The 27,440-nt window shown below is 41.2% G+C and overlaps 2 protein-coding genes across 3 annotated transcripts in view; one reads left to right on the forward strand and one right to left on the reverse strand.

The window, feature by feature from the left end:
* Positions 1 to 10,223, reverse strand: part of ASCC1 (activating signal cointegrator 1 complex subunit 1) — a 129,634-nt gene extending 119,411 nt beyond the window's left edge. Inside the window, exons 1-4 of one of the 2 annotated variants that reach the window (XM_066242677.1) lie at positions 10,122 to 10,223; positions 8,165 to 8,308; positions 4,851 to 4,950; positions 531 to 628 (exon numbers count right to left, since the gene is read on the reverse strand). In XM_066242677.1, the coding sequence (XP_066098774.1) occupies positions 531 to 628; positions 4,851 to 4,950; positions 8,165 to 8,276 (310 nt within the window). In that variant the 5' untranslated portion in view covers positions 8,277 to 8,308; positions 10,122 to 10,223. Of the gene's footprint in view, positions 1 to 530; positions 629 to 4,850; positions 4,951 to 8,164; positions 8,309 to 9,711; positions 9,851 to 10,121 lie in introns of those variants that run through there. The other variant, XM_066242678.1, reaches the window with a different exon arrangement.
* ANAPC16 (anaphase promoting complex subunit 16) lies at positions 9,920 to 25,252 on the forward strand. The gene is made up of 4 exons (XM_066242679.1): positions 9,920 to 10,053; positions 17,171 to 17,338; positions 22,894 to 22,968; positions 24,434 to 25,252. Exons 2-4 carry the CDS (start codon positions 17,197 to 17,199, stop codon positions 24,547 to 24,549), a joined length of 333 nt encoding a protein of 110 aa, XP_066098776.1. The 5' UTR covers positions 9,920 to 10,053; positions 17,171 to 17,196; the 3' UTR covers positions 24,550 to 25,252.
* Positions 25,253 to 27,440: the final 2,188 nt, after the last annotated feature.

Genomic DNA, 27,440 nt, shown 5'->3' on the forward strand with positions numbered 1-27,440 from the left:
CAAGCCTGTGCCCTTGGTTCACACTGACCTTTAGTACACTTTCTGACTTGTTTTATATTACACCAAACTATTTTTCCTCACCTGAGCAGTAATTTGAATCATGTTGGTATTTTATCATTACTCAATCTACAAAGCAAGGTAAAATAAGCAAACACTTATGGAAAGGGCTGAACTTTATCTGAAATTTACAGGTCTCACTGGTTTTCTCTAATTCTAACTTGAAACAATTCACACACTTCATTCCAAGCTACTAATGCATAAAAGAAATCTCTTAATCATAATGAAATCCACAAGTTTCATTCCATCAAGTGCATAGTAAAGTATAAAGTAAAGGTGCAGGTACTCAATCTAAGATAAGGTTGTATAACTACATCTTTCCTCATTTGGGAGATTGATACTGATAAATCATAAAAAGGCCAATAGCTATAGAACCTCATAAAGAATATAGCCTCTAAACACCTCAGTTGGGTTACATTATTCCATAAACACACAAAAATGATTGCACATGTGACATAGATACTGGGTCTCACCAATTTCTCCTTCTTGTCCAGGTTTGGGAATAGTAATAGAAGTTTTGGTCTCTACTTCTAGTTTCTTCTTAGTGTCCCCTCTCTTTCCAACTATATGCCTATAACATAAAGAAAAAATAATTATTGGAAAGTGATTAAACAAAAATGTAGCAAAATAAGGAATTCCATCATGTTTAAATTATACGTAGCCAGAGATACTCTGTTAGAGAAAACTGCTTCAGTAAAAGCTCAATAATTGTAGAACTTACAAGTCATATAGTTTTACAAAACATACAGCATTATACTCCTTGACAAAATGATGTCCTACAGCCAAATTCAATGTAAAGATATAAAAACTATGTCCAACACCTGCTTGCTTCTCAAAATTAGATTAAAACCTGGGTCTGCAGTTCAGTGAAAAGAAAGCTGGCATAGTCTCAAAGGCAACTCAAGAAACCAATGAGACTATAGTATGGGGGGGTAGAATCTTGTTCTTTTGGGGAACAAATTAACTATATTATGAGTTCACCCTAAGGGAATTGTCCTTGATTAATTAAATAAGGGTAAAGAAGTTAACAAAGAGCAGGGTCCACCATTCACGATACATTCAAAAGCACAGAGAGAAAACAGGTAAACCTCAGGAGGGTGAATTCATTTATACATGTTTTATTTGGGAAATTTCACCTAAAAATTAAATTTCGAGGTTCTTCAGTTAAGTTAGAAGACCTGACAACTCATAGCAACAATAAACTGGAGCTTACTCTCATCCCCAGAAATGGAGCATGAGCTTATCACAATCCTCATCATGCCCTACTGACTTTCATCTATTCCGCTTAGATCATCTATTGATTCATTTACACTACTTGCCTAGCCCTCCTAGTATAAATAATTCCAACAATCCAAGATTATCTTCTGGAACCCATTGTAATTAGATGTATTACAGTGAATGAGACTACTGAATCACAAAAGAGAAGTTTCAGAGTCTATAAATTACTAAGGGACCATCACTGGACTATGAAGTTGAGAAAAAAACTTCCCCATCAATAACAGAATTTTGGCTTCTATGATTTCCATATAGTAACCAAAAGCATGGGTGACTATATCTAAAACTATGCATTTGCTTTAATTTTCTCAATAGTATTTTATATTAGTTTCAGGTGTGCAGCATAGTGGGTTGACAATCATATACTTGACAAAGTGATCCCCGATATTTCAAGTACCCACTTGGCACCATACATAATCATTATAATATTATTGAGATATATACATATACACACATACATGTATATATTTCCTACACTGTACTTTACATCCCTGTGACTGTTTTGTAACTACCAATTTATACTTCTTAATCCCTTCACCGTTTTCATCCAGCCCTCCAACCCCCTTCCCCTCTGGCAACCATCAAGTTTATTCTCTGTATCTAGGAGTCTGTTTCTGTTTTGTTTATTTTGTTCTTTGGATTCTGCATATAAGTGAAATCATACAGTATTTATTTTTCTCTGATTTATTTCACTTAGCATAATAACCTTTAGGGCAGGGGTCGGGAACCTTTTTGGCTGAGAGAGCCATGAACACCACATATTTTAAAATGTAATTCCATGAGAGCCATACAACGACCTGTGTACGTTACACATTATCCAATAAAAATTTGGTGTTGTCTCGGAGGACAGCTGTGATTGGCTCCAGCCACCCACAACCATGAACATAAGCGGTAGGAAATAAATGGATTGTGATACATGAGAATGTTTTATATTTTTAACATTATTATTATTTTTATTAGAAATTTGTCTGCGAGCCAGATGCAGCCATCAAAAGAGCCACATCTGGCTTGCGAGCCATAGGTTCCTGACCCCTGCTTTAGGGCCAATCACACTGCTGCAAATGGTAAGATTTCATTCTTTTTCAGAGACAAGTAATATTCTATTGTATATATCTACCACAGCTTTTTTATCCATTCTTCTACTGATGGGCACTTAGGATGCTTCCTATCTTAGCTAGTGTAAATAACACTGAAACAAATATAAGGGTGCACATATCTTTTCAAATTAGTATTTTGGGTTTCTTCAGATATATACCCAGAAGTAGAAATTGCTTGGTCATAAGACAGTTTCACTTTTAAATTTTTGAGAAACCGCCATACTGTTTTCCATAGTGACTACACAATTTTGCATTCCCACCATCAGTGCACAAGAGTTCCGTTTTTGCCACATCATCGCCAAACACTTTTTGCTTGCTGATTTATTCATGATAGACATTCTGACTAGTCTAAGTATGCCTTTGTTTTTAGATGGGCTAATCAAGCCCAACTATTTCCATTAAGATCTACGGTAGTAAGACAGTTCTAGCCTGACCAGGCAGTGGCACAGTGGATAGAGCATTGGCCTGGGACACTTGAGGACCCAGGTTTGAAACCCCAAGGTTGCCAGCTTGAGTGCAGGCTCACAAGCTTATTCATGGAGTTGCCAGCTTCACTGGCTTGAAGCCCAAGGTTGCTGACTTGAGCCCAAGATTGCTGGCTTGAGCAAAGGGTCACTGGCTAGGCTGGAGCCCCCTGGTCAAGACACATATGAGAAAGCAATCAATGTGCAACATTGAAGAATTGATGCCATAATGACAACTAATGTGCCACAATGAAGAATTGATGCCTCTGCCACATGCTCATGCACTAATCAAGCAAAGTGCTTGCAGCCAGTAAACCTGCGAGCAAGCCTAACACAGCTGCCCCACATTCACTTTACTAAAGTATCTCAAAAAGCAGCACCTGGCCTCAGTGTGCCTCATATGTCTTGTTAAGTGGTCCCAGGCCTGTCACTAGCAGCAGCCTTGTTCACGGCGTGGCACCTCCAAGCCCAGCACAAGTATCAGCCATCGGCAGATTGCTTTCTAGCTCACGCTGGGTGGCTCCGGACAGGGCAGAGGTGGTGGCTGACCATGGCCTGAACCTCCTAGGAAGCCCCTAGATCCAGCATACCAAGTAGGTAGACAGCCAATCAGCTTGGGGTAAATCCCTCCCATTGACATGCCAATAGCAATCTCTTCCCTCCTTTCACTTAAAAGAATTAAAATTAAATAAAATGCCAAAGGTTAAAGACAGAGAGAATCTTAAAAGCAGCAAGAGAAAAGCAGTTAGTTATCTATAAGGGAACTCCCATAAGACTATCAACTGACTTCTCAAAAGAAACACTGCAGGCCAGAAGGGACTGGCAAGAAACAAAGTGATGAATACCAAGGACCTACAACTAAAATTACTCTACCCAGCAAAGCTATCATTTAGAATTGAAAGATATATAAAGAGCTTTCCAGTCTGACCAGGCATAGGCACAGTGGATAGAGCATTGCCCTAGGATGCAGAGGACCCAAGTTTGAAACCCCAGGGTCGCCAGCTTGAGTGCAGGCTCATCCAGTTTGAGAACAGGCTCACCAGCTGGAGCGCAGGGTCACCAGCTTGAGCATGGGATCATAGACATGACCCCATGGTCGCTGCCTTGAGCCTAAAGTCACTGGCTTGAGCAAGGGGTCATTCACTCTGCTATAGCACCCCCCTTCCAGGTCAATGCAATTATGAGAAAGCAATCAATGAACAACTACGGTGCTGAGAAGCTATGAATTGATGCTTCTCATCTCTCTCTCTTACTGTCTGTTTGTCCCGCCCTCCCTCCCTCCTTCTCTCTCTCTCTCTCTCTCTCTCTCTCTCTTGCAAACATAAAAGAAAGGGCTTCCCAGATAAGAAAAAGCTGAAGTAGTTCATCACCACCAAAACAGTATTATGTGTAATGTTAAAGGGTCTTCTTTAAGAAGAAAAACAAGAAAAAAAATTAAATACGAATAATAAAATGCAATAAATACATATCTATCAACAATTGAATCTAAAAAACAAAGTAAACAAACAAGCAGAACAAAATAGACTCACAGATTCATAGAACATATTGACAATTGCCAGATGGGACAGGGGTTGCGGGATGGGTGAAAAAAGGTGAAGGGATTAAGAAGTACAAATTGGTATTTACAGAGTAGTCATGGAGATGTAAAGTACAGGATGCAGAATATAGTCAATAAAATTTTAATAATTAGGTATGGTGTCAGATGGGTGTGAGATTTATTGGGATGATATCTTAGTTGTGTAATGTCTAATCACTGCAGTGTACACCTGAAACAAATATAATATTGTATGTCAACTGTAATTTAAAAACAAAAATGATTAAATAAAAAGAAATTCTAGGACATTAAACACTAAACTATTGTGTTATTAGTAATCAAGTATTGCAATTAAGTGTAGAAAAGAGAAGAGTCAGCTTCCCGGAAATGTCTCCACATGAAGCTACTCAGGACCTCACTCACTTGTACAGCAGGCTGGGGGCCTTCACAGTACACTGGAAACCTTGTTGAGTCTGCACCACCTCATAGCCATCACAGGGCTCTTCTGCACACTCCATTAAGCCTGCATAGAAACCATGACATCTTGCTCAGAGCTGCTGCTTTGTGGACAACAGTCTCCTCCCCAGCTGTCAACCACTCTTGAGGTTTAAAGAAAGCAACACACACACACACATACACAACAGGATGACACTTTACATTGCAGAGCACTGCTCTGACATTCCTTGTGACCTGCTCTTAGAAGAAAAAGAAGAAAAAACACATGCTATTTCAAATCTTTCAGTCATGGAACCTTGGAAAAGTAGTATGTAAATATCACTGTTTCTCCCAACTGTTTTCTCCTAGAAAGCTAAGAAATAATTTAAAAAAAGTTTTATTATTTTTTATGGATATGTAATTCACACAACATAATATTCATCCTTTTAAAATGTACAATTCAGCCTAACTGGTGGTGATAAAGTGGATAGAGCATTGACCTGGGACGCTGAAGTCCCAGGTTCAAAGCCTCAAGGTCGCCAGCTTGAGCATGGGCTCATCTGGCTTGAGTGCAGGCTCACCAGCTTGAGCGTGGGGTCGCTGGCTTGAGCGTAGAATCATAGACATGACCCCATAGTTGATGGCTTGAAGCCCAAGGTCACTGGCTTGAGCTCAAGGTCGCTGGCTTGAGCAAGAGGTCACTGGCTCAGCTGAAGCCCCCAGTCAAGGCATATTATGAGAAGCAATCACTGAACAACTAAAGTGCTACAATACAAATTGATACATCTCATTTCTCTCCCTTCTCTTCTATCTGCCTACCTCTCTAAAAAAAAGAAGAGAAAAGAAAGAAAAAAAATGTGCAACTCAGTTGTTTTTTGTTTTAAGACACAAAATTCCACCTGACTAGGCGGTGGCGCAGTGGATAGTGTTGGACTGGGATGTGGAGGACCCAGGTTCGAGACCCTGAGGTCGCCAGCTTGAGCGCGGGCTTATCTGTTTTGAGCAGAGCTCACCAGCTTGGACCCAAAGTCGCTGGCTTGAGCAGGGGGTTACTGGGTCTGCTATAGCCCCACGGTCAAGGCACATATGAGAAAGCAATCAACGAACAACTAAGGCAGGGGTCGGGAACCTTTTTGGCTGAGAGAGCCATGAACACCACATATTTTAAAATGTAATTCCATGAGAGCCATACAACGACCCGTGTACCTTACGCATTATCCAATAAATATTTGGTGTTGTCCCAGAGGACAGCTGTGATTGGCTCCAGCCACCCGCAACCATGAACATGAGTGGTAGGAAATGAATGGATTGTAATACATGAGAATGTTTTATTTTTTAATGTTATTATTATTTTTATTAAAGATTTGTCTGTGAGCTAGATGCAGCCATCAAAAGATCCACATCTGGCTCGCGAGCCATAGGTTCCCGACCCCTGAACTAAGGTGTCGCAACGAAAAACTGATGATTGATGCTTCTCATCTCTCTCCGTTCCTGTCTGTCCCTCTCTCTATCTCTGTAAAAAATAAAAAAGAGGCCCTGGCCGGTTGGCTCAGCGGTAGAGCGTCGGCCTGGCGTGTGGGGGACCCGGGTTCGATTCCCGGCCTGGGCACACAGGAGAAGCGCCCGTCTGCTTCTCCACCCCCCCCCTCCTTCCTCTCTGTCTCTCTCTTCCCCTCCCGCAGCCAAGGCTCCATTGGAGCAAAGATGGCCCGGGCGCTGGGGATGGCTCCTTGGCCTCTGCCCCAGGCGGCAGAGCGACGCCCCGGAGGGGCAGAGCATCGCCCCCTGGTGGGCAGAGCGTCGCCCCTGGTGGGCGTGCCGGGTGGATCCTGGTCAGGCGCATGCAGGAGTCTGTCTGACTGTCTCTACCCGTTTCCAGCTTCAGAAAAATACCAAAAAAAAAAGAGACACAAAATTCCTCTAGTGCAGGGGTCCCCAAACTTTTTACACAGGGGGCCAGTTCACTGTCCCTCAGCCCATTGGAGGGCCGGACTAAAAAAAAAAAACTATGAACAAATCACTATGCACACTGCACATATCTTATTTTAAAGTAAAAAAACAAAATGGGAACGAATACAATATTTAAAATAAAGAACAAGTAAATTTAAATCAACGAACAATCAATACAACGCTCTGCCGCGACCAGTATTTCAATGGGAACTATGCTCCTCAAACTGACCACCAATGAAAGAGGTGCCCTTTCCGGAAGTGTGGCGGGGGCCGGATAAATGGCCTCAGGGGGCCGCATGTGGCCCGGGGACCATAGTTTGGGGACCCCTGCTCTAGCGAATAAAGTAGGAGTGATACAGAGAGAACTTAATCCATACAGCAGAGACAAAGTGAAATAAAGGAGCTTGAAGGCCCTGAGGCTGAAAAGAAATAACTGGACAGCATCAGGAAGGAGATTAACTCCCAAGCCTGAGGTCCCAATGTGAAAGCTTATAAAGCAACAGGAAAAGAAAGCAGAGAACCTGAAATTCCCTGCCAATTTATTCATAAACCAAGCCCAAGTTAATTAGCCTGCTTATACAGGATATTTAAAATCCATCTTGAATGTTTAATGTATTTCTTAAAAATATCTCTATGCAATAATAAAGTTGTATACTTGGAACTGCCTATATTTTCTCTTCTGCAAAGAAGAAAAGAAAAATAACAATAGTAACAGCTAACATGATTGGGCTGAAATGTTATTGGGTAAAATACATATATTCATTTATTTTAATATATATATATTACTTCACAACTTTATAGAGAAAGGGAAGTTACTTTTATCACAAAATATTAATGGCTAATATTAATAATTTACTACATTACCCTTCATTACATTTAAGCCTCTGTACAAAGATAAAAAAAAACATAACTTGACTGCAACTGAGAACACCTCATCAGACTCAAACACATCTGTCCCCTTAGACATCGACACAAATGGAGCTATGAGAAGCCAATCATCTCCAATTTCAATACATACAAAGAAATACACTACTCATAAAAATTAGGGGATCAAGGAACATACAGATACTCCTTTCAGCTCTTTGTAGAGTGGATTTTCACCAATGAAATAAAAGTTAGTTTTGCATCTTATTAGCATAACTGAACAACTTTCTTTAACTTGTCATTGCTTTTCTGATGTTCTTGTTTAATAAAAAAAAAAAATCACATGCTTCTTTATTTTATCGCTTCATATTCATTTTGAAATATCCCCTAATTTTTTTTGAGCAGTATACACTGAAATAAAACAAAACAGCTTCTGTAATACAGAGAATATATTACTTCTAATCTGACCAAAGAGCAACCAGGATTACCTTGATAGAAGTCCTCTTCCTCTTCTTCATGTTGGTACGTCTGTTCTTGAATAGGATTCTTTCTATAAATTCGTCCACCGATTCTTATAAGCTGTGGGCGCAGAACTTCCATGATACTTTCCCAAATAATATTCCAGTGAAATTCTAAGGAAAAAATGATCACCTTACCTTTTGTTTTAATCAGAAAAAAAGCTCTACCTCTAAGGACATAATTGGGCATCAGTCCACAGAACATCTTAAGCAAAAGCAGCACTGTTTCCATTAGGCCTCCCCTGTTGGTAAGCTGTTTTATGTAAACTGCTGCATTTTCCATTACGGTATTTCATTCCTGGCTCACTCTAGATAACAATTTGTAAAGTACTCAGCACTCCAAAAAAGGTGATTAAAATATATTGATACTGTGCATGGTTTTGAAAGAAAGACTAGAGGTCTGTTCATCACTTCAACCCAAGAGTAGTAAAATGCAACCTTGTATGTTTAACCATTTGCAAAGTATTTCACTCTTTCTATGCCTCATGATAATGAAGAGATTTAGAGATATTTTAATACACTTATCCTTCAGGGGGGAAAAAACCCTAGTGTACTTTCAGAGGTGTCTGAAATATACACCCAACCATTAGATCCAGTTGCCTACGAAGTTAAAATATGACTTAACCAACATGCTTCTTCAAACCAACACATTGCTGAAAGGAAGGATGCAATTTCCATAGGCAACTGCCCAACAAACCACTCACTATGAAGCCAAGCTCCTAGTCACAACTTAATGAATCAATAATTCAGGAAATAAGGGTTGCTTATGGGCTGGCTGTGTTTAAGTCCAACCAATGTTCCTACCACATAGGAAAGTCTTTTATTTTTATTTTTTTATAATTTAGTAACTTAGTTACTTTTTTTTTAAGATTTTTTTATTTAATCATTATAGAGAGGAGAGAGAGAGACAGAGAGAGAGAAGGGGGAGGACCAGGAAGCATCAACTCCCATATGTGCCTTGACCAGGCAAGCCCAGGGTTTTGAACCGGCAACCTCAGCATTCCAGGTTGACGCTTTATTCACTGCGCCACCACAGGTCAGGCCACGCAGGAAAGTCTTGAGGCCCAAACTACACAGCTTTCCAGAGGAAAACAGGTCCTCAGGTCCTTAATAAATATGTACACTAATACTCAGACCATGTATTACCCTCAGCAAGAAAGTCACTTAATTGTCGTTTGTTTACAGAACGAATGAGAAACTTCGTGTTTTAAACAAATAACAGAAGGAAATGAGACTTGGAATGGAGAGGGCATAATTAGCAAAAATTTATTTTCTTTTTAGCAATACATGTTTAATTAGGCAGTCCACTCTAGTACTTTATTCCCTCAGGACCTCTAAAATATATATATATATATATTTGGCCCTCCACAAGACTAATAATGTCAAGGCCAGGCCCTCAGACCAGGAGCTCTGGGAGAAGAGAGTTGCCTCAGAGACAGCACAATCGTCACCGGCCCTCCCTGTCCAGCACTGCGCTACGCAACTGCTCGGAAGTTAGAGGGAATACCCGATCTAACCCTGCTCCGTGCTGGTTTGGAGGGGGGGAGGAAAGCAGACGGCCTGCAACGTCGAGCGGGAAGCTGAAGCCCTGAGTCAAAAGCGAAGGTATAAAAAAACAAAACACGAGTTCGACAGCACAACTGAAGACGACCCCGCAACTGCAGGGAAACCTCGGTAGGCGATACAGCAGGCCCAGGACCCGGAAATTCCCTCCAGGAACGCGTTCCCCGCGCCTTGCCGCCCCGGCCACGCCCACCACTACGCGACCGCGAGCGCGCCGCCGTCCTCGTCGTTGTGTGCGCGGCCGCTCCGGCTGGCCCTGAAGGGGGGCTGTAGGGGAAAGTGCCAAAATCGCAGAGGTAAGTAGCCAAGGGTTCAGGGACCCTCAGGAGCTTGGTGGAAAGGGAGTTCATCCTTGGGATCCTACCTTCAGGGACTAGTTAAAATGGAGAAGCTAAGAGAAACAGGAGCCTGTTGTAGAGGGCGTGTATAAGGAAATTTCTTCAGGCGGGACGGGTTAAGTGCGCGTGCGTGCCTGCCATTGGCGCATGCGCGGTGGCCCGTTGGGACCGAATTGAGGTTGCCGGTGAAGTGTGGCTTAGTTTGGGAGTTTCTGACCTTCTACCCCTCCCCTCTCCAGCCCACTCGTTTTCTTTTGTTTGTTTTTTGTTGTTGTTGTTGTTGTTGTTTTACAGCGAGAGAGAGTCAGAGAGAGGGATAGACAGGGACTGACAGGAACGGAGAGAGATGAGAAGCATCAATCATTAGTTTTTTGTTGCGCGTTGCAACACCTTAGTTGTTCATTGATTGCTTTCTCACATGTGCCTTGACCCGGGGCCTTCAGCAGACCGAGTAACCCCTTGCTCGAGCCAGCGACCTTGGGTCCAAGCTGGTGAGCTTTTGCTCTAACCAGATGAGCCTGCGCTCAAACTGGTGACCTCGGGGTCTCGAACCTGGGTCCTCGGCATCCCAGTCCAATGCTCTATCCACTGCACCACCGCCTGGTCAGGCCAGCCCACCCGTTTTTATCTGCAGCGTGTATTTGAATGGGTAATCCCGCTATTTAACTGGCATACCAGGAACGACTTGTTGATGGAATTTAATGATTGCTTATAAAAACTTGCCATGGTACCACAGTACCTCCTTGAGAGTCCAGGAGACTTTTCAAAAGGAAGGATTTTTTTTTTTTTTAAACAGGCATATATCTGGAAGGAAAGTAGTATATGATTAGGGGGTCATCCCTGTCGTATGTGAAGTAAATGTTTAATTATCTTAGTGTGGACACAGCCATTCTCTGGAACACACACACACCCCAAAGAAGCATTACTCTCCTATGAGGATCTTTGTTGTCTATAGTCTCAGCTTTCCTGATTGGCCAAACTCCAGTTTACTCCATCAATATGTATTCATTCAACAAAGTCTTACTGTGCCACCTACTTTGGGCCTGGCAGCCTAGTAGGAGAGGGTTGTGTTGATAGGTCTGCAGAATGAGGAAGAAAACAGTTTCTCTATCCTCTGCAAAACCTTTGCTGAGCTGCCAGCCCTGTGTTGTCACTTATTCATCATTCATGCAGAAAACGTTGTGATCCAGGCTCCATGCTAGGTGTTTGTTTCTTTTTTCAATTACAGTTGACATTCGTTATTATTTTCTACTTGGCCATCTTGACCAGAACTTATGCTACGACTTGAAGGTAGAAAAATGACTCCTTCCCCCTTTCTTAGATCACAGCAGTCTTCCTAAGATTATGCACCTTAAAATGAGTGTGAAGTACACAAATAGAGAGCAGTTTTCCTCTTCCAGAGCAGACCTTTTTCCCTGGAGGAGCTTGCTGACGCAGTGTCAATGGAGAGAATTAGAACTTTCCCATGAGTGTGTTAATTCATAATAAATAAGTATGAAAAATGGGTCTGCATAGAGAAAAAAAAAGATTCAAGAGTAAATATCCATTAGTGATTTGAATAGTTATTATTGTTTACTGTACCTTTAACTGTTCCAGATGTTTTAGTTATATTAACCTTCATGGCACCTCTGAGGTAGATACTATTATCCCCATTTTAGAGATGAGGCAGCTGAGGAACACAGAGCTTAAGTGATTTGTCCAAAGTCATACAGCAGGTAGCAAAACCAGGACATGAACACAGGCCTAGAGGCTTCAGAGTCTGAGCTCTTAACCATTATGCTGTTTCATCTCTCACATGGCACATGACATGCCAACAAAGTCATTGCTTGAAAATGTCTCAGCAAATGATCTAAAGTCTCCCTGCCTCAGTTTTGTTTTTTCTGTAAAATGAAGAAGTTTGATTAGATGACCTTTATGGAATCATGATTCCTGTGAAATGTTTAGTTCATGTAGCAAACATTTATTTAAATCAATAGCTACTTAGTATAGGCCAGGCATTCTGTTTGGTTTTGGTGATCAGAATGCCTGCCTTCATAGAGCAGTTACAGACTAGGGTTTATTATGTAGTTTAACTCCTGTTACCACCTGCTGATACCATTCAAAATTTAACCTAAATCTTTAAAGCTTTAAATTACTTAGGTATATCTTTTCACCTCTGCATAAAACTGCTTATTTATGTTAAAGTTAGCTTTGTGCTAATTTTGCACTCCAGTTTTCAACCCTGCTGTTTTGTGTATTGAATGATAGTAGCTCTGAATTTGAAAGAAAATAGGATGAAAAGGAATTTCTTTGATTATATTCAGATTAGAAGTCACACTGTGTCTAGCCTTTGAAGCTATATACTAACTGGCAGTCAGCTTGAGTGCTCTGCTGAGCTACTTGACTTCAAAATGTAAAGTATCCCTTGCATTTGCAACTGAATAAAGTATATATGAAGGTGTAGAAAAAAGATTGGAGTTTAAATCTTAGGTGACTGTATAAACAGTTCTCAGTAGGTTCTATTCTGAACTGCTGGGAAATAAGCCTGAGCACCTGACCTGTGGTGGAGCAGTGCGTAGACCTGGAGCGCTGAGGTCGCTGGTTGGAAACCCAGAACTTGCCCTATCAAGGCACACAGGAGAAATAACTACTTAGAGTTGATGCTTTCCACTCCCCTGCTCCACTTTCTCTCTCCCTCACTCTCTCTCTCTCTCTCTCTCTCTCTCTCTCTCTCTCCTCTCTAAAATAATACTGAGCTACTCTCCAAAAGATAGCAAAGTTGTCTGTATACTTTATTTAGATCTCAACAGGAATGAATCCACTTAGAAATTTGGACCTGGTCCTTTACTGTTTAAGTTTGTTTAAAGAGAATTTTAAAACTTATCAAGCTATATTTTGAGCTGATGTGATCCAAAGAATTGGATGAGTCTGACTTCAAAAGGTATTGCTTCTATGCATATGCATACAATTTGGAAAGTTATAGAGCTCAGAGGAAAAAGGGAAAGGTGATCTAATATAAGATTGAAAATGTCATTAGTCAGTTTGCATATTTAAATAGGCTGACTTTCTAATTATAGCAGCTGCCTTATTGTTCCCATATCCCACACAGTTATTGATCAGTATTACTTATAGACATCTAATGAAATCAGAAACTGAGGTCAGCTTCCCCCACAGCCTTAAAACATCAGAACAGAATTAAGAAAAAAGGCCTGACCAGTGGTGCACAGTGGATAGAGCATTGACCTAGGATGCTAAGGTCCCAGGGTTCAAAACCCAGGGTCCCCAGCTTGAGCACGCACTCATCCTTTTTGAGAGTAGGCTAACCAGCTTGAGTTACAGGACCACCATGGGAATCATTGGCATGATGCCATGGTTGCTGACTTGAGCAAGGGGTCACTGGCTTGGCTGGAGCCTCTGGGCCAAGGCACATATGAGAAAACAATCAGTGAACAACTAAAGTGGCCTGACTCGTTGGCTCAGCAGTAGAGCGTTGACCTGGCATATGGATGTCCCAGGTTTGATTCCTGGTCAGGACACAAGAGAAGTGACCGTCTGCTTCTCCACCCTTCACCCTCTCCCTTTTCTCTCTTTATCTCTCTTGCCCTCCCACAGACATGGCTCAGTTGGAGCAAGTTGGCCCAGGCACTGAGGATGACTCCATGGCCTAGGCCTAGCCTCAGATGCTAAAATAGCTCTATTGCCTAACAACAGAGCAGCGGCCCCAGATGGGCAGAGCATCCTCCATAGAGGGCTTGCAGGGTGGATTCCAGTCAGGGTGCATGTAGGAGTCAGTCTCTCTGCCTCCCTGCTTCTCACTTAAGAAAAATTAAAAAAAAAAAAAACCTGAAGTGACACAACTACAAGTTGATGCTTCTCATCTCATTCCCTTCTTGTATGTTTCTCTCTCTGTCTTTCTCTCTTGCTCACTAAAATAAAGAAAAAAGGAAATTAAGGAAACAGGCCTGACCAGTGATGGTACAGTAGATAGAGCGTCGGACTGGGATGCAGAGGACCTGGGTTCGAAATCCTGAAGTCGCCAGCTTGAGCTCAGGGTTGCCAGCTTCAGTGAGATATCATAGACATGACCCCATGGTTGCTGGCTTGAGCCCAAAGTTGCTGGCTTGAGCAAGGCATCACTGGCTTGGCTGTAGCCTCCTCGTCAAGGCACATAGGGGAAAGCAGTCAATGAACAACTAAATGTGCCGCACTATGAATTGATGTTTCTCATCTCTCTCCCTTCCTGTCTGTCTCTCTGTGTCTCTGTATCTCTCTAAAAAAAAAGAATTAAGAAAACAGAACAGCCAGATTTTCAGAAAAGCACAGTATATTATTTTCCTTGCTAGGAAACTGGATTATGCATATATAGGATTTATACTTGCATAGCTTTTCCGCAGTTTTCCTATTTTTTTCAAAAATAAGTTTCAACTTTTTATAACAAACTTATTCATTATGCTACTAGCAAAATTAAAAGTTCAGCCAAAATTCTCTCTGGGCATTAAAAAGGAATTCAGCCCTGGCCAAGCAGCTCAATGGTTTACACCAGTGGTAGTCAACCTGGTCCCTACCGCCCACGAGTGGGCGTTCCAGCTTTCATGGTGGGTGGTAGCGGAGCAACCAAAGTATAAATAAAAAGATAGCTTTAACTATAGTAAGTTGTTTTATAAAGATTTATTCTGCCAAACTTAGCGAAAATCCGACATAAAGTACTTGGTAAGTCATTATTATTATATGCTTTAACTTGCTGTAACTCTGCTTTATGAATTTTATAAAGTAAAGTTACTTCCCTACTTTATAAATCACCATTACTGTGGAACTGGTGGGTGGTTAGAAAATTTTACTACTAACAGAGATACAAAAGTGGCGGTAGGTATAAAAAGTTGACTACCCTGGTGTAGAGTGTCATCCCAATACTCAGAGGTTGAAGGTTCCATCCTTGATCAGGGCACTTACAGGAGCAGAATGGTGTTTCTGTCTCTTTCTCTCTCCCGTTCTCTCTCTCTAAAATCAGTAAGTAAATTTTAAAATATATAATAAATTAAAAAGGGAATTCATTTTTAAAAATATGTTTAAAGTCATTTTTATCTTTTTTTAGTTGAGCTAAAATTCACATAACATAAATTAACCATTAGCCAATTTAAAGTATACAGTTCAGTTTAAAGTCATTTTTTTAGTCGAAGTACTACAGCTACACTTTCCAGTACAGTAACAACTAGCCACATGTGGCCAAATTTCAATTAACATTAAAATTTTTTCTGGGTCTTTTTTTTTGTATTTTTCTGAAGCTGGAAACAAGGAGAGACAGTCAGATAGACTCCCGCATGCGCCCGACCAGTATCCACCCGGCACGCCCACCAGGGGCAACGCTCTGCCCACCAGGGGGCGTCACTCTGCCACGACCAGAGCCACTCTAGCGCCTGGGGCAGAGGCCAAGGAGCCATCCCCAGCGCCCAGGCCATCTTTGCTCCAATGGAGCCTTGGCTGCAGGAGGGGAAGAGAGAGACAGAGAGGAAGGGGGGGAGTGGAGAAGCAAATGGGTACTTCCCCTATGTGCCCTGGCCGGGAATCAAACCCGGGTCCCCCGCACGCCAGGCTGACGCTCTACCGCTGAGCCAACCGGCCAGGGCCTGGGTTTTTTTAATTTTTTATTTTAGAGAGGAAGGAGGAGAGAGAGAAAGAACATTGGGCTGTTCCTGTATGTACCCTGACTGGGGATCAAACTGACAACCTCTGTGCTTCAGAGCAATGCTCTAACCAACCAAGCTATCCAGCCAGGCTAAATAAAATATAAAATACAGATTTTCAGTCACCGAAGTTTAATAGCCACATGAAGCTAGTGGCTACCATATTGGACAGGCAGAACTAGAACATTGGAACAGTTCTGTAATTGCAGAAAGTTCTGTTAGCACAGTACTAGACTATTTTTTTGAACACTTTTTAGAATCTTTTGTAAATATATGACATATGTGTCTATGGCAAAGTTAGTGTATTTTTGAACTTTTGTAAGGAATTATGTATTCAGTATAGATTTTCTCACTTATATTTGCACTTTTTGATTTTTTAATATGACATGGGATGAAACACTCAACAGCTGTTCTATTCCTAATAGGGCGTGAGTCCTGAAATTATTTCTTCAGCTATTTTGTCCCAGTCTTGGGATGCCACCAAGTGACCAACTTGCGTATTGCATTTGGATGGAAAGTATTTTTGTTTGTTTTTTCATTTTAATAAAAGGGCCAACATGTATTTCCTAACCAGTTACCCTTCCTTGGGAACAGAACACAGTGTTATTCTGGAATTTTATTTGGAAAATTTTATAAGTGAATTTTTGCTGTGCCTTTGGTCAGGATGTATCCAAGACAAACTATTCTATGGTTGTTTTATCCTCATAATTTATTTCCTCAGTCAGTTGCTACCTTGGCACAACCCTTCATCGCCCATAAATCACCCACAGTCAATCCCAAGCGACATAAACAGTTTATTAATGGTAAGAAGTACTGTTTTGATTAGAAAAACTAAGAGTAAATATATCTTCACTTAAAATCCTGAGTGACATTTTTGCCTGAGGCATCAATAAATGGTTGTAGGAGTAGAGAAGTTAGAAAAAAGGGAGCTAATTTTTTACTAAACTGGCCCTAGACAGTTGGCTCAGCGGTAGAGCACCAGCCCAGCATGTGGAAGGGAGTCCCGGGTTTGATTCCCAGTCAGGGCACACAGGAGAAATGACCATCTGCTTCTCTACCCCTCCCCCTCCTCTCTCTTAGTTTCTCCCTCTTCCATCCCCACCGCCACGCTTGAATGGTTCAAGCAAAGTTGTCCTCTGGTGCTAAAAAAAAAAAAATCGCTCGGTTGCTAAGCAACAGAGCAGTGGCCGCAGATGGGCAGAGCATCACCCTGGTAGGGGACTTGCCAGGTGGATCCCGGCTGGTACACATGCGGAGTCTGTCTCTCTGCCTCCCCACCTCTCAGCCTCTCACTTAACAAAATAAATAAATAAATAATTCTTTACTAAACTTACACTGGCTTTTATGGCAGCTGGAATGAAATGTTGTCATTCTCAATCCCATGAACTGCCGATTGTGTCTTTCTTTCTCTGCAGTGAAGTAAGAATGTACTAGAAAGGAAATGGCTGCCTCTTCCTCGTCCTCCTCTGCCGGTGGGGTCAGTGGAAGTTCTGTCACTGGGTCTGGTTTCAGTGTCTCAGACCTTGCCCCTCCACGGAAAGCTCTGTTCACCTACCCCAAAGGAGCGGGAGAGATGTTGGAAGGTGAGCTCATGCTGCTTTTTGCCAATAATTGGATTCAGACCTGCAGTGAATGTTCATTATAAAGTCGCTAGTAAGTGGATTAGAGGAGAATTTGCCCTGATTTCAGCTCCAAATTTCATCTTTTGTTCTCATTTCAAATAATATCTTTACGACACAAATCTCTAGAATCAGAACTTTGGAGCTAAAAAAAAAACTTTGAAAATCAAGGTCATCAAGGGTTATTTCGATCCAGAAAAGTTAAAGTGATTGACCGTGACCGTGTGAAAGACAAACTCAGCACTGAAACCAGGGCTTCTCTTGACCTCCTGCTCCAGTTTGCTTTACCCTGGTACCAGCCTGTCTCCCTGTGATTAGGTTTGATCTATTCTGTCTTATGTGGTTAAACTAGAGATAGATATGTGGAGATGACCATGCTGGCCCCTCCAAGGCTGTGCCGTGTGGTTTTACCAGCACTGGAGCTGAATTCTGTGTCATATTATCCACCACCTTATTCAGCACACATTTGCAAACTGGCTGGGCAAGATCAGGGCATAGGCTCTAAGCATGAAATGTCATTGGTGCCTGGAATTCATCACATACATGTCACTTTAGGAGCTACATCAATAAATTCTTAATGGGGAGCATAAAAATCACCTGAAGGGCTTAATTAAATCCACATTTCTGGCCCACCTTAGAGAGTCTGAATTAGTCTAGGATGCAGCCCAGGAATCTTCATTTTGACCAACACCCAGGAGAGTCTCATAGAAGTAGTCCTTAACTATTAAACTATTTATCATATTTTGGGAAAAGTCAACAAAAAAACCTATGAAGAATTCAAAATCTATTTGATTTTAGCATTTTTGCACTTAATTATATATTGATCTTTTTCACTTTATTTTGAAATTCAGTAAGTATATTTAATTTGAAAATGTCTAAGGTACAAACTATACTTAGGAGTCAGCTTCTGGAGTGATCTTTATTCATTTATATCAGGTATAATAAAAAACAGAGTTTTGGGTTAAGCTAGGGCAAATAGAAGAATCATTTTAACAGGAAAATACAGAAAGACTGGGACCAAAAGGCTTTCTAAAGTTGGCTTAAATCATGATTCGTGAAGTAGACGACAGGGTAACAGTGACACACCTACATCAGACAGAAGTCTGAACTTCTGTCTTTGCCTTTTCATTTTCTTCAGTTGTGTTTACTAAATATTCAAGTTACTGTCACTGAGTCTGGAGGTAGTAATTGGGGCCTTGCTTACCATATTTGGCACTAAAAATATATTATGACTTCAATTTTGTAAAGCAGAGACCTGGAATTTAGGAAGTTTCCCACAAAAAAAATCAAAAAGTAGAGGCATTTAAATTGCTTAATGAATAACAATGACAAAAAAAATAACTAAGTTCCTTAATGAGTTTTATAGCAGCAGAAGCGGAATCATGTTTGACAGTAGACTCTGAGATTGAAGTCATCTCAGTTCTAGCTACAGGAGGAATTTAATACTGAAGATACCTCCTTCGTCTCAAAGCTAGAAGCATTCTTTGTCAGTACATACCAGATTACTTAGAAACATTGAAGGAGGAAAGGTTTCTGAGATTAGTCTTAATGTTGATGTTCTAACAGGTTACAGTTCTCTCCATCTCTCCATTTGGAGAGAACTATAGATAAAAGTCCATCTCAGTGTGTTTTATGAAGGAATGTATTGGCTTTCTAATGTAGGATGAATTTATTAAGTATAAATTCACAGTGCACAGTTTTGAGTCTCTTAAGTTTAAAGTTTCTCCCATATTTTAAAGTGCTCTTAGGTGCTTACACTTATGGAAAACTAGAGATAGCAATCCCTAAACTGTCCTGGTCAAATCAAGAATGTTAAATTGAAAAGAGTACTCCTAAATGTGAGATAATAGGAATGTTGTATTGAAAAGCCATCTTTTACCATATTTATAGGCGATACTGTTTTGCAGTGACTATACCATGTACCAAACCATTTTTCTTAACAGTAGTTTGATTGAATATGAAAATAGAATAGGAAGAGTTGCTTGTTCAAAGGAATGATCAAGAATCAAGGTTGGGGAAAAAAAAAAAAGAATCAAGGTTGGGCCTGGCCTGTGGTTGCACAGTGGATAAAGCGTCAACCTGGAACACTGAGATTGCCAGTTCAAATCCCTGGGCTTGCCTGGTCAAGGCACATAAGGGAGTTGATGCTTCCTGCAAAATCAAGGTTGGATGCTGTTTAACAGGTTCAATTTGATCTTGTATCCTCCTAAATCTAGGGTAATAAACCCAAATAATCTATAGTTAACCTTGTAAATTAACTTTTTTATTTGCCTATCTACTCTCTGATAACACCTCACATAAGCATTATACAGTAGTTTCCAGCATCCTTCCCTAGGCTAAGGTTGTCTTCACGCAGTCATTATTGAGCAAATTAGACACTGCTTTCCAGCCCAGAAGTGGCTGGATTTTAATGAAACTGTAGGCCAGTATAAATTATCTGATTTTTGCCTGACCAGGCGGTGGCGCAGTGGATAGAGCATCAGACTAGGATGCGGAAGACCCAGGTTCGAGACCCCGAGGTTGCCAGTTTGAGCGCAGGCTCATCTGGCTAGAGCAAAAAGCTCGCCAGCTTGGATCCAAGGTCGCTGGCTCCAGCAAGGGGTTATTTGGTCTGCTGAAGGCCCACGGTCAAGGCACATATGAGAAAGCAATCAATGAACAACTAAGGTGTCGCAATGCGCAATGAAAAACTAATGATTGCCTGGCCGGGCGGTGACGCAGTGGATGGGGCGTGGAACTGGGATGCAGAGGACCCAGGTTCGAGACCCCGAGCTCGCTGGCTTGAGCGCGGGCTCATCTGGTTTGAGCAGAAAGCCCACCAGCTTGAACCCAGGGTCGCTGGCTCCGGCGGGGGGTTGCTCAGTCTGCTGAAGGCCCGCCGTCAGGGCACATGTGAGAGAGCAATCAATGAGCAACTAGGGTGTTGCAGCGCGCGGTGAAAGGCTGATGATTGATGCTTCTCGTCTCTCCGTTCCTGTCTGTCTGTCCCTGTCTATCCCTCTCTCTGATTCACTGTCTCTGTAAAAAAAAAACAAAAAAAAAAAACTAATGATTGATGCTTCTCATCTCTCCATTCCTGTCTGTCTGTCCCTATCACTCACTCTGACTCTCTCTGTCTCTAAAAAAAAATAAAAATAAAATTATCTGATTTTGTCTTATTTCCTGCTGTGAGGTAATATTCTTTTAAATGAATTTGTTAGCATCTTATTTTTTAGAGCTGCAGTGGTATTAGATTTGGGCAATTTACTGAACTTTTCACTATTTATAACCTTTGCTTGTCTCTTAAGAGGAAAACTAATGTGTTGCTACTTGGTGTGTTGCAAAGGGTTTGATTACAGTTTCTAAATAGAAGACAGATTGCCCCAGGCTGACTGACTCCTCTCTGGAGAAATTCCAGGCTTTAGATTAGTACAGATATCACATTTATTAGGATGTGGCTAATAAGCAATGGACTTTGTGGTAATACAGAGCTGCAAATCAGCAAAAGTGTATTCCATAGGCATAGAGAGTGGCAGTGATGGTGGCAAAGGCATAAGGAAAGGCATAGAGAGGGGCAGTGATGGTGGCAAAGGCATAGAGAGTGGCAGTGATGGTGGCAAAGGCATATGGAAAGGCATAGAGAGTGGCAGTGATGGTGGCAAAGGCATATGGAAAGGCATAGAGAGTGGCAGTGATGGTGGCAAAGGCAAAGAAAGTGCCTTTTTGAAAGATTAGCTTATCCTTTTGCTTTGAAGTTTATTACCAGGGGAAATATGCAAATGTTACAATTTAAGCATTTTATCCTAATGCTTAAAAGTGATTAAATGTAAGTAAAAGATAGCACTTCCAAGAGCTTCCAAAAATATTTTGGCCTGATCCTTGTAGCCCATAATCCCCACTGCCTTGTTTGAAATCTTAAAGTTCAGGATAGTTCAAGATCAAACCACCTCAGAAATGAGCTCTAATTTACTATGCTTTGCTCTTTCTAAAATAAAACTTCAGTTAGAATTTGACTCTTAAAGCAAGGATGTGAATAAGATAATGAATACTAGTATATCTACACAGAAGATCCACAATAAATTGCATCATTGGTATCAAATGTTCATACAGTCCCTCTTCCCGGAGTGGAATTCATAGTTACATGCTGCCCAGTTATCTAAAAAACTCAAGTGATATCATTAGCTTACCTAGATCTTTAAACAGGACAGTCAGTATAATATTCAGTTAATTGAAAGTAATTTTTTTTGCTCAGTGCATCTAGATGGTGTGCCCACAGATTATTTGCATTCAGCCAGAGGAATAGGAGTGGGAGGAGAAGATAGGTTCATATTCCGTATAGCACAGTATGTAGAAAAGAGGCTGAATTTAAAGAATGTAACACTCCTCCTACAATGTACATCACTTTATGAAATAAATTATATTTTGAAATAATACATAATAAATATGAAAATAATTATATTTTCCTCCTTTTGCATCAATTATGAAGATAATATCGGACAAAAGCAGTCCTCCTGGTTGTATAGGCAAGCCATCTGGACACAATATCTGTGGTTTTCCCTTTTTGTTTACCATGACTTCTGAAATAAAATCTGCTCTATGTGAAACTCAGCATGAAGTCAGAAGGTGTTAGTCCTAACTCCTTGTCACTTCCATAAGTGGACACCTAGTAGTAGTGCTGGCATGAACTACCACCTAAAAAAAGACAGCTGTGTCCTCCCTCCATTTGCTGTAGGATTTTTGCAATAAAGTACCTTCTCCAAATGTTTTGAGCTACCCTTCTAAAAGTCACATTTTCCTTCATGAACACTATGTCTTTTGAGATATGTTTTGCTGTATCAGCCCTTGCCTGACAATAACATGAGCTAGTTTGTATTTCACAATCATCTTCCAAATGCTGTGGTGACGGAGTTAGCTACCTTCTTGTTGCCAGTTCTTGGCACCAGCACAGTGCTAGGTTCTGCAATTGTACTATACTCTTATCACCGTCCAAATTGCAGTGTTTTGGTTCAGTTGGAAAATCAAGGTTACAATTTGCGTTGACAGGATGAAATTTCCCAGCAGTGTTTTGTCATGGTCATAGGGATGTAATTTGATATACTAAAAATCAACAACAGCTATTTTTCCCTCAGCTTGTTAGAATGAAATGATTTCAAGTTTTGATGTACCTTTGTATTTTGATAGCACAGTGGTCACATGGCCAAATGTGTCAGCTGGCAGTTTTGCCTGACATACAGAATAGGAGAACATTAAGAACTATCGGGTTGGAAGAGAGGAAGTGTTGGCCAGGACATCAGACTGAGGTTTTTTTTAAACACTATTTTTAAATTTTTAAACAAGTAGAGAAACTATTTTAATATTCTAGGTATAGAAAGAAGAAGTAGCTTTTATAACAGAGCAGTGCTCGTTCTAAATGAAACAGAAGGCCTCTTTGTAAACACTGAAAAGTAGACCCTGAAAGTAAAAGAATGGACATGTTATTTTGTGTACAGGAGCCATAAAACCCTTAGAGCAGACGAAAACGTTTTCTCTTTTGTTTGTAGATGGCTCTGAGAGATTCCTTTGTGAATCTGTTTTCAGCTATCAAGTGGCGTCTACGCTGAAACAGGTGAAACATGGTAAGCACACGAGTGTTGTATACTTAACTGGGAGAATACATTTACAGGGGCAGGGCAGATGGTAGAGAGAGAGATTCAGAAAGGTCAGTGTGCTGTGTCAAACTCCTGAAATTCATCAAGGCTCTTTAAGTGGACTTTCTAAATTACTAGCAGACAAGAACATTCAGACATAATCCAGACATAATGTCCTCATTAAGGCTTAAAGTTGAAGTTAAAGGAGTTAGTTTTCTAGAGGAGTTAATGCTTCCTACCCTTTTGTTATTTCCTCCTCTTCTGTCTGGAACCTTTTACTGTTACCCTCCGCCGGTTACCATCATCATCATCATCTTCAAGTATTTGTCATACTCGTGGTCTACCTGGACTCGGAGATCCTGGCAGCTCCGTTTCTGTTCCATCCTGCCTCACCAGGCCTTCATTTATACATTAGGGAACTATATGCCCCACCCCAAGGTCATTTCAAGGCATAATGTTGGGAGGAAAGCTGTAATTGCCAGAAACCCTAGGGTTTTAGTATGCATCACTGTGGCATGGAGGATAAGTACTATATATTTTTTTGTCTTTTGTTTTCTGTTTTAAGCGAGAGGAAGGGAGATAGGGACAGAGATGCAGATAGAGATCCTGCATGCACCCTGACCAGGATCCACCAGGCAACCCCTATCTGGGACCAATGCTTGAATCAGCCAAGCTATCCTCAGCGCCTGAGGCTGACACCTGGACCACTGGCTGCAGGAGGGGAAGAAAGAGAAAAGGGGGAGAGGGGCGGGAAGAGAAGCAGATGGTCCCTTCTCATGTGTGCCCTTGACTGGGGATTGAACCCAGGACATCCACATCCCAGGCCAATGCTCTATCCACTGAGCAACCAGCCAGGGCCACTTTTTTCTTTTTCTCGTGTTTTTTTTTTTAAGATCTAAGTCTTTTGACCTGACCAGGCGCTGACACAGTGTATAGAACGTCAGACTGGGACATGGAGGACGCAGGTTGAAAACCCCAAGGTAGCCGGCTTGAGCCACGGGCTCACACAGCTTGCATGCAGAGTCTCTGGCTTGAGTGTGGGATCATAGACATGTCCTCATGGTAGCTGGCTTGAACCCAAAAGGTTGCTGGCTTGAACCCAAGGTTGCTGGCTTGAGCAAGGGGTCACTTGCTGCTTGTGCTGTAGCCACCCAGTCAAGGCACATATGAGAAAGCAATCAATGAACAACTAAGAAGCCTCAACAAAGAACTGATGCTTCTCATCTCTTTCCCTTCCTGTCTGTCTGTCCCTATCTGTGTGTCTCTCTCTGTCTCTGTCACACACAAAAAAAAGATTTAAGTCTTTTGACTAATATAGAGTAAGGACCCCATTACTAGACTATTGAAGGAAAAAGTCCTTGTAGAAATACTTTTAAACCAATCATCATGTTGGTAGTGTTAACTATCTCATGGGAAATACATTTTATAATGTATTACCTTCTTGACTTTACAGATCAGCAAGTTGCTCGGATGGAAAAACTAGCTGGTTTGGTAGAAGAGCTGGAGGCAGATGAGTGGCGATTTAAACCCATCGAACAGCTGCTGGGGTTCACACCCTCTTCAGGCTGACCTTGCCGGGACTCTCGGCTCTGGTGTGCACAGCCAGGGCAGGGCCAGCGAGGCGTTTTTCTCACAGCGTACCTGGCTATCCAGAGATTCACAGCTCCATCACTGATTGTTAGTTTACATCAGTACTTGGTTTCTCTGTGTCTATCTACAAGCAACAAATATTTAAATGTGTAACCTTGCAAGGAAATTTTTTGTTTGTTTTAAAAAGTATTGAAATTAGATTAAGACAATCGGCATCAGAGAACCAGGAAGTCTGGATTTAAGAGATTTATGATACTTCACAAGCCAGGTAGGTCACATGCTGGAATTGGCCAACTGAATGGCATCTCTCTTAACTTTCATGTAGTGCGTGGACTCCTCAGCAGTCAGGTCCAGGTCAGGATCTGGAGTTGTACAGTTCAACATTTCTGACCTAAAATGTTCTTTTTGCAGAAGATTGTGATTTCAACTCAGGACCTGTCTAAATGAGGAATTTTTAAATATTTGGGGTTTTTTCTATTTTAAACACCTTATTCTATAGATTTTAACTTTTTCTAACCTCTTCTAGACATGCCAAATGCTGGCAAAAAGATTCTTTTCTGAATGTTGAAGCACTTGTAAGAATAAAGCAGTGAGTAAAATTCTTTCAACGTAGAAATCCTGAGTTCTTATTGGTGGGCTCAAGCAATTCTGTAGCAAATAAATCCTTTAAAAGAGCTCCAAATTGGTTTTTTAATCCTTTCCAAGTCTCAGGGGTTTGGGACAGGGGGAAGAGGTCAGATTATTTTTTATAAGAAGTGAATCTAAAACCCAAATCTCCAAAGTGAATGGTAGATTTGTTATATCTCTGGACTATTTGTCTTTACAAAAGAATTTTGAATTTATCTTATCAGTATCTGAAAAGGGTTTTATATCATATGGGGAAAAACCTAGAAAGCTAAACGGTGTTCTCTGTTCTTCCTCATGAAATTGTGCAGGATCCACACAGCACAATTAGAATCATTTATTAAATTTTATGCAAATTTTGCCTTTTTCCTCATTAATAATTTGTACCTGACCTGCTGAGAGTTGCTTAATTATGAATAAATATAATCCCAGTAGCAATTGGCCTTAATCTCAGGAGTTCAAAATGTTTGACACATACTACCTGACAGGGAAGGGGTGACCTCATTGAATTAATAAGGAATCTGAGCACAGAGAAGTGAAAGACCTGCTCATATCATGGCCTTGGCCAGGTAGCTCAGTTGGTTAGAGCATCATCACGATACACCAAGGTTGCAGGTTCAATCCCCAGTCAGGGCACATATAAGAATCAACCAATGGCTTGATCCGATGGTGGCACAGTGGATGGAGCATCAGACTGGGATGCAGAAGAACTGGGTTCGAAACCCCAAGGTCACTGGCTTGAGTGCGGGGTCACTGGATTGGGTGTGGGATCATAGACATGACCTCATGGATACTCACTTGAGCCCAAAAGTCACTGGCTTGAAGCCCAAGGTTTTTAGCTTGAGCAAGGGGTCACTCACTCTGCTGTAATCCCCCAGTAAGAAAGCAATCAATAAGCAATTAAGATGCTGCAACAAAGATCTCTCTCCCTTCCTTTCGGGCCCTATCTGTCTCTCTCTCTCAAAAAAACAAACAAACAAAAAAAAACAATGAATGCGTAAATAAGTGAAACAAATCGATACTTCTCTTTCTCTCCCTCTCTCTCTAAAATCAATAAAAATAATATTTGAAAAATAAAATAAAGACCTGCTCAGGCAGAAGAAAACCTGGAATTTGGAATAGATTCCAGTTGGTTGATGATACAGCCCAATGCTCTTGTCTCTAAAGCACATCAGAGCACAAAAATTACTAGCCTGCAAACTCATCTGTTTCCAGATTAATACTTCTCAACCCAAACAAGCTCCATATTTGAAAATGATAGAATTTCCTAATGTGCTTTTTACTATCAACTATGGGGATTATTACCAAAGGAAAAACTAAAAATACACAGACTGCAATAAACCTTTAAATTGTATTTTCAGTGACAATTTAGAAGCAATCATGAATTTTCTCTCTTCGGTTTCATTTGTATAACTATACAGCACAGACACTGTACTAACTTCTTTACTCTGGCATTTAACCATACAGAAATTTCTTCTCTTTAAATTAGACATTTCTTTTTATGACCTCAGAAACTGAAGAAATCCTAGGAGTGAACAGAAAGGCCTTCTGAAGCACCTTCACAATGATCATTCAGCTGCTACTTGTGTGCTGCCAGGAAAAGGACCGCCAGTGTTTTTTTAAGATGGCCCCTCCCTCTCTGCACCTTTCAGTTATGTTCCATCCTCCACACCTCCTATTACCATGCTTTGGGCCTGGAGACAGACCTAGTTGCTCATCTGTCATCTCTGCACTAGTTATGTGCCAGTCACTCAAAGCATTAATTACAATCCTTTCAGGAACACTGCAGGGTATGTAATACCCCCTAACCGAGAAGAGGAACTGGAAGCTCAGAGCAAGCATTACTTGCCAAGGCTGCATAAATAAGTCTGGATTTGAACTCAGTCTGCCAGACTAAAGCTGAGGTTACTTTAGGTGCACGATGCTGCATCCTACTGGGCCCATCCAAGTGCTTTATACAAAGCAAATGCCTAAAACTTTTTTTTTAATAAAATGAATTAACTATCTGCAGGAAATAAGTCTTGTCCCAGTGCTTGGTGATCAGGGGTCTCTAACACAATGAAGGAACAGCCTCTTCCATTTGAAACTGACAGGAATTTGCTACATGTTTGTGTCTACATAACTTTGTAAGATTCATTACGGTGAAAGTGTCATTAGGTCCTTAAGGGACACCTAAGTGAGCAAGGAGGAAGGCAAAAGGCAGGTGGCCGCTAATGACCAGGACTGCACAGATAGCCATCCTAAGA

This window comes from Saccopteryx bilineata, chromosome 9, assembly GCF_036850765.1.
Source record: "Saccopteryx bilineata isolate mSacBil1 chromosome 9, mSacBil1_pri_phased_curated, whole genome shotgun sequence".
Classification (NCBI taxonomy): domain Eukaryota; kingdom Metazoa; phylum Chordata; class Mammalia; order Chiroptera; family Emballonuridae; genus Saccopteryx; species Saccopteryx bilineata.

What these genes read in the sequence shown, in the direction of transcription:
- ANAPC16 (XM_066242679.1), top strand. Translation starts at nt 17,197, where the DNA reads ATGGCTGCCTCTTCCTCGTCCTCCTCTGCCGGTGGGGTCAGTGGAAGT. An exon ending in AGCGGGAGAGATGTTGGAAG is followed by an intron (nt 17,339 to 22,893) that starts GTGAGCTCATGC and finishes TTTTGTTTGTAG; the next exon opens with ATGGCTCTGAGAGATTCCTT. An exon ending in GCTGAAACAGGTGAAACATG is followed by an intron (nt 22,969 to 24,433) that starts GTAAGCACACGA and finishes TTGACTTTACAG; the next exon opens with ATCAGCAAGTTGCTCGGATG.